General features: G+C 41.0%; 2 protein-coding genes across 3 annotated transcripts in view; both read left to right on the plus strand.

The window, feature by feature from the left end:
• Positions 1–364: 364 nt before the first annotated feature.
• Positions 365–3,180, plus strand: LOC113746551 (deleted in malignant brain tumors 1 protein-like). Its single transcript, XM_027282636.1, has 5 exons — positions 365–391; positions 534–543; positions 780–830; positions 976–1,281; positions 1,427–3,180. Exons 1-5 carry the CDS (start codon positions 365–367, stop codon positions 2,032–2,034), a joined length of 1,002 nt encoding a protein of 333 aa, XP_027138437.1. The 3' UTR covers positions 2,035–3,180.
• A 546-nt stretch (positions 3,181–3,726) lies between these two features.
• Positions 3,727–4,433, plus strand: part of LOC104927860 (guanine nucleotide-binding protein G(I)/G(S)/G(O) subunit gamma-10-like) — a 5,893-nt gene continuing 5,186 nt past the window's right edge. Inside the window, exon 1 of one of the 2 annotated variants that reach the window (XM_019257531.2) lies at positions 3,727–3,939. In XM_019257531.2, the coding sequence (XP_019113076.1) occupies positions 3,850–3,939 (90 nt within the window). In that variant the 5' untranslated portion in view covers positions 3,727–3,849. The remainder of the gene's footprint in view (positions 3,940–4,433) is intronic. The other variant, XM_027282445.1, reaches the window with a different exon arrangement.

The raw sequence follows: 4,433 nt of genomic DNA on the forward strand, positions 1-4,433 counted from the left end.
TATATGCAGTTTGTTAAAATCATCATCATCTTAATGAAGTTGTTTGAATTCCATGTTTTATCTCATATCACAAAAATTGTGTTGCATGTTTTAGCTGTTCACCAGTGAGGTTGGTCAACTCTGACACCCTGCTCTGGCAGAGTGGCGTCTCCTGATGGACAGTGGGGGACAGTGTGTGATGATGGCTGGAGCCTGTTAAATGCTCAGGTGGTTGTAGACAGCTGGGCTGTGGCAGGGCCATTTCAAACAATATTTGGTGAGGGCACAGGGCCCATCTGGTTGGATGATGTCACGTGCAGAGGAAGTGAATCATATCTCACAGAGTGCAGCCACCCAGGGATTGGATCTCACAACTGTGGTCACCATGAGGATGCTGGTGTTGTCTGTGAAGGTAAATACAAATTTATACAGCTAAAGACAATTAAAACTCTCTGTGTTAATGTTGTTGTCAGTTTGTTAAAGTCATCATCATCTTAATGAAGTCGATTGAATTCCATGTTTTCTCCATATCACAAAATTGTGTTGCTGTTTAGCTGTTCACCAGTGAGGTTGGTTAACTCTTACAACCACTGCTCTGGCAGAGTGGAGCTTTCCATGATGGACAGTGGGGGACAGTGTGTGATGATTTTGGGACCTAAATGATGCTCAGGTGGTGTGTAGACAGCTGGGCTGTGCAGGGCCATTTCAACAGAGTATTTTGGTGAGGGCACAGGGCCATCTGGTTGGATGATGTCACGTGCACAAGGAAGTGATCATTCTCACAGAGTGCCACCACCTAGGATTGGATCCCAACTGTGCTCACCATGAGGATGCTGGTGTTGTCTGTGAAGGTAAATACAAATTTATACAGCAGGAGACAATTAAAACTCTCTGTGTTAATGTTGTATGTAGTTTGTTAAAGTCATCATCATCTTAATGAAGTCGATTGAATTCCATGTTTTCTCTCATATCACAAAATTGTGTTGCATGTTTTAGCTGTTTCACCAGTGAGGTTGGTCAACTCTTACAACCGCTGCTCTGGCAGAGTGGAGCTTTTCCATGATGGACAGTGGGGGACAGTGTGTGATGATTTCTGGGACCTAAATGATGCTCAGGTGGTGTGTAGACAGCTGGGCTGTGGCAGGGCCATTTCAACAGAGTATTTTGGTGAGGGCACAGGGCCCATCTGGTTGGATGATGTCACGTGCACAGGAAGTGAATCATATCTCACAGAGTGCAACCACCTAGGGATTGGATCTCACAACTGTGCTCACCATGAGGATGCTGGTGTTGTCTGTGAAGGTAAATACAAATTTATACAGCTAAAGACAATTAAAACTCTCTGTGTTAATGTTGTATGCAGTTTGTTAAAGTCATCATCATCTTAATGAAGTCGATTGAATTCCATGTTTTCTCTCATATCACAAAATTGTGTTGCATGTTTTAGCTGGTTCACCAGTGAGGTTGGTCAACTCTGATTCACGGAGCCTAAATGATGCTCAGGTGGCATCAGTGACAGATGTGAACCCAACAAACCCTCTAGTTTCATCAACCACACCTGGTACAACACCACCACAGCTCTCTACTATCAATCAGGTTGATATCACCATGACAACAACAGCAGGCAATAGCACAGAAGTTGAGGGGCAGATCCGTCTGGCTAATGGAGGAAACAGTTCTTGCTCTGGTAGAGTAGAGATCTTCTTCCATGGACAGTGGGGGACAGTGTGTAATGATTCCTGGAGCCTGTTAAATGCTCAGGTGGTATGTAGACAGATGGGCTGTGGCAGGGCCATGTCAACAGAGTATTTTGGTGAGGGCACAGGGCCCATCTGGTTGGATGAAGTCATGTGCGCAGGAAGCGAGTCCAAGCTCACAGAGTGCAGCCACCAAGAGATTGGATCTCACAACTGTGATCACCAAGAGGATGCTGGTGTTGTCTGTGAAGGTAAATACAAATGTATACAGCTAAAGACAATTCAATCTCTGTGTGTTAATGTTGTATGTAGTTTGTTAAAGTCATCACAATTTTTTTTTTTGAAATATGTTTATTGATTTTCAAAATAGAGAAAAGAAAGAAATATATATACATATATAAAATGAAAAAGAGGAAAGAACACTGCACATCAAGCATTACAACAATATTTCATGGTTATGAAATGATTATCTACTATACACGGAATATAAAAGCAAAAAAAATAAAAAATAAAATAAAATATATAATACCAGTAAGTAGCAGTAGACATATACGAGATCATACTTTTGTATGCACTGTGAGGTTTCGTACAATAGCCAGTGTCTATGGGCTCACCTTTTTAAGGTAATTCAGTACTGGGTCCCATGTTTTATAGAACGTATCCCCTCCATCTTCATTGTAGAATCTCAATCTCTCCAGGTGTAAAATGTTTGACCGTTCTCCCAACCACAGGTTATAAGTAGGCACAGAGTCCGTTTTCCACACTCGCAAAATCAGCTTTTTAGTGATCACCATCCCAAATTGAACTGCTCTTCTTTCAAATTTATTAACAGAAAAAAGGACATTTTACCTAGAAATGGTGGAGGATGATGGGTTCATTGTGTTTCTGGATTTCTACAAAGTCTTAAGAAGTTAAGAAATCCCTTAAGAAGTTTGGCTTTGACAACTATTTTTTCCTCTGCTATCAAAAGTCTATATCACAAAGGTAATAGCTCAGTTAAACTAATGAATGGCATGTCTCCTAGATTTAATCTCTTAGTCTCTAGAGATATTAGACAAGGGTGGCCTGCTTCACCGTACCTGTTCCTTCTTGTGGCTCAGCTGTTGGCTGATCACTTTAAATCAAGTAAGGTAAATGGCATCAATGTTGTAGGCAGAGAACTAACAATTACCCAACTGGCAGATGACACCACTCTTTTTCTTAGGGATGAAAATCAAGTCTCTGTTGCAATAAATACCATATCAGAGTTCTCCAAGGCCCCTGGCTTTAGTCTAAACTTAAAAAAATGTGAAATTATTTCCATTAAGGAGTGTCCTAAATCATCCATCTATGAAATCCCAATCAAAGATGAAGTTGTTTACTTAGGCATCACAATTACCAAGGACCAACAAAAAAGAACTTCTATAAATTTTAATCCTATGCATTAAAATGAGGTCTCAGCATATGATTTCTCAACAAAATAAACTTTATGGAATTAATAACCATGTTTCTTTTTCCTCTGTTTAATCTTCAGGGGTCAAGTAACCTGAGTGAGCTGATAACAACCAGTAATAAAACACAAATGACATCACATAAATCACACAAATCACATAAATCACGTAAATCACATAAATCACATTTCATATTGTGATTTGTTTCTTTTATTCAATTGGCATACAATATAAAAATGATGTTATATTGTATAATTAAATTATGTCATTTTAGAGTTTAGAAATAAAAGCAAGTTACAAACACTTTTCTTCTTGTCTGTGTCTATTTTAAATACTACTGTGATGAGAACATGTTTTATATACCGTATAAGACATATCCTATTAAAAAGAATTTCCACAATAGATTTTTTGTACAAATTAAGTTAAATGAAGTGGTGATCAACCACCGTGTTGTGGTTGTTCACCCTCCAGCTGAAGGTCACAGTACACTCGGCTGCTCTGCTCTCTAAGAATCTCATAATAAAGGCCAGTGTATGGAGGGGGCGGGGCATCGGCTTTAGTTTCTGATTGACAGGCAACGAGCCCAATAGAAAGGCTTGCAGTGGCGGAGGGGGCGGGGCGTAGAGTGACCAGCGTCTTCCAGTCGGGTTCAGGGTTTAGAGCAGTTGGGGTTAATTTCCGCCCTGTGGTGGCCGTTCATATCAAGTAGACCTCAACTTTTTTATCCGCCGACAGCCGTCGTCATGTCCAACAACAATGCCAGCAACAACTTAATTATCGCTCAAAGGGCCGTGAAGCAGCTCCGGTTAGAGGCCAGTTTCCGAAGGATCAAGGTACGAACCCCTCAACACAAACACGGAAGACTGAGCCGACCTGCTGTTGAATGGCGGAGACAGACTGACACAGACTGAACTCTTACATCATAAGCTCAACAAAGTGGTTTCCAGAGTCACACAAACTGGTTTCTGGCTGACTGAACCACAGCCACAAGCGAGCATAGTTTCTTCCGCCTTTTGAAGGCTGTCAGCTGTGTTTTTCTCCTCTCTTACCGCTTTGTTTTCAGAAAGCGTAACCACTTTAAAGTGTCGAGGCGACACGTTTATTAAAGTTTAACCTCTCGGTGTTGCTTATGGAAAGGACCACAGGTGAAACGGCACCTCTCCAAAAGTTACACAGTGTGGACACACCCGTTCCCGTATGGCACCGTTGCTTGCAAATGCTTATGCAAAATAGTTGCAAAATAGTGAGGACATAGCGTGTAGGCCAGTGTTTCCCAAACTTTTTTTGAGCCAAGGTGCATTTTTTTTTTACATTGAAAAAAAACAGG

The sequence above is a fragment of the Larimichthys crocea genome, chromosome X, assembly GCF_000972845.2.
Source record: "Larimichthys crocea isolate SSNF chromosome X, L_crocea_2.0, whole genome shotgun sequence".
Taxonomy (NCBI): domain Eukaryota; kingdom Metazoa; phylum Chordata; class Actinopteri; family Sciaenidae; genus Larimichthys; species Larimichthys crocea.

What these genes read in the sequence shown, in the direction of transcription:
- LOC113746551 (XM_027282636.1), top strand. Translation starts at nt 365, where the DNA reads ATGAGGATGCTGGTGTTGTCTGTGAAG. An exon ending in TGCTGGTGTTGTCTGTGAAG is followed by an intron (nt 831 to 975) that starts GTAAATACAAAT and finishes TGCATGTTTTAG; the next exon opens with CTGTTTCACCAGTGAGGTTG. An exon ending in TGCTGGTGTTGTCTGTGAAG is followed by an intron (nt 1,282 to 1,426) that starts GTAAATACAAAT and finishes TGCATGTTTTAG; the next exon opens with CTGGTTCACCAGTGAGGTTG.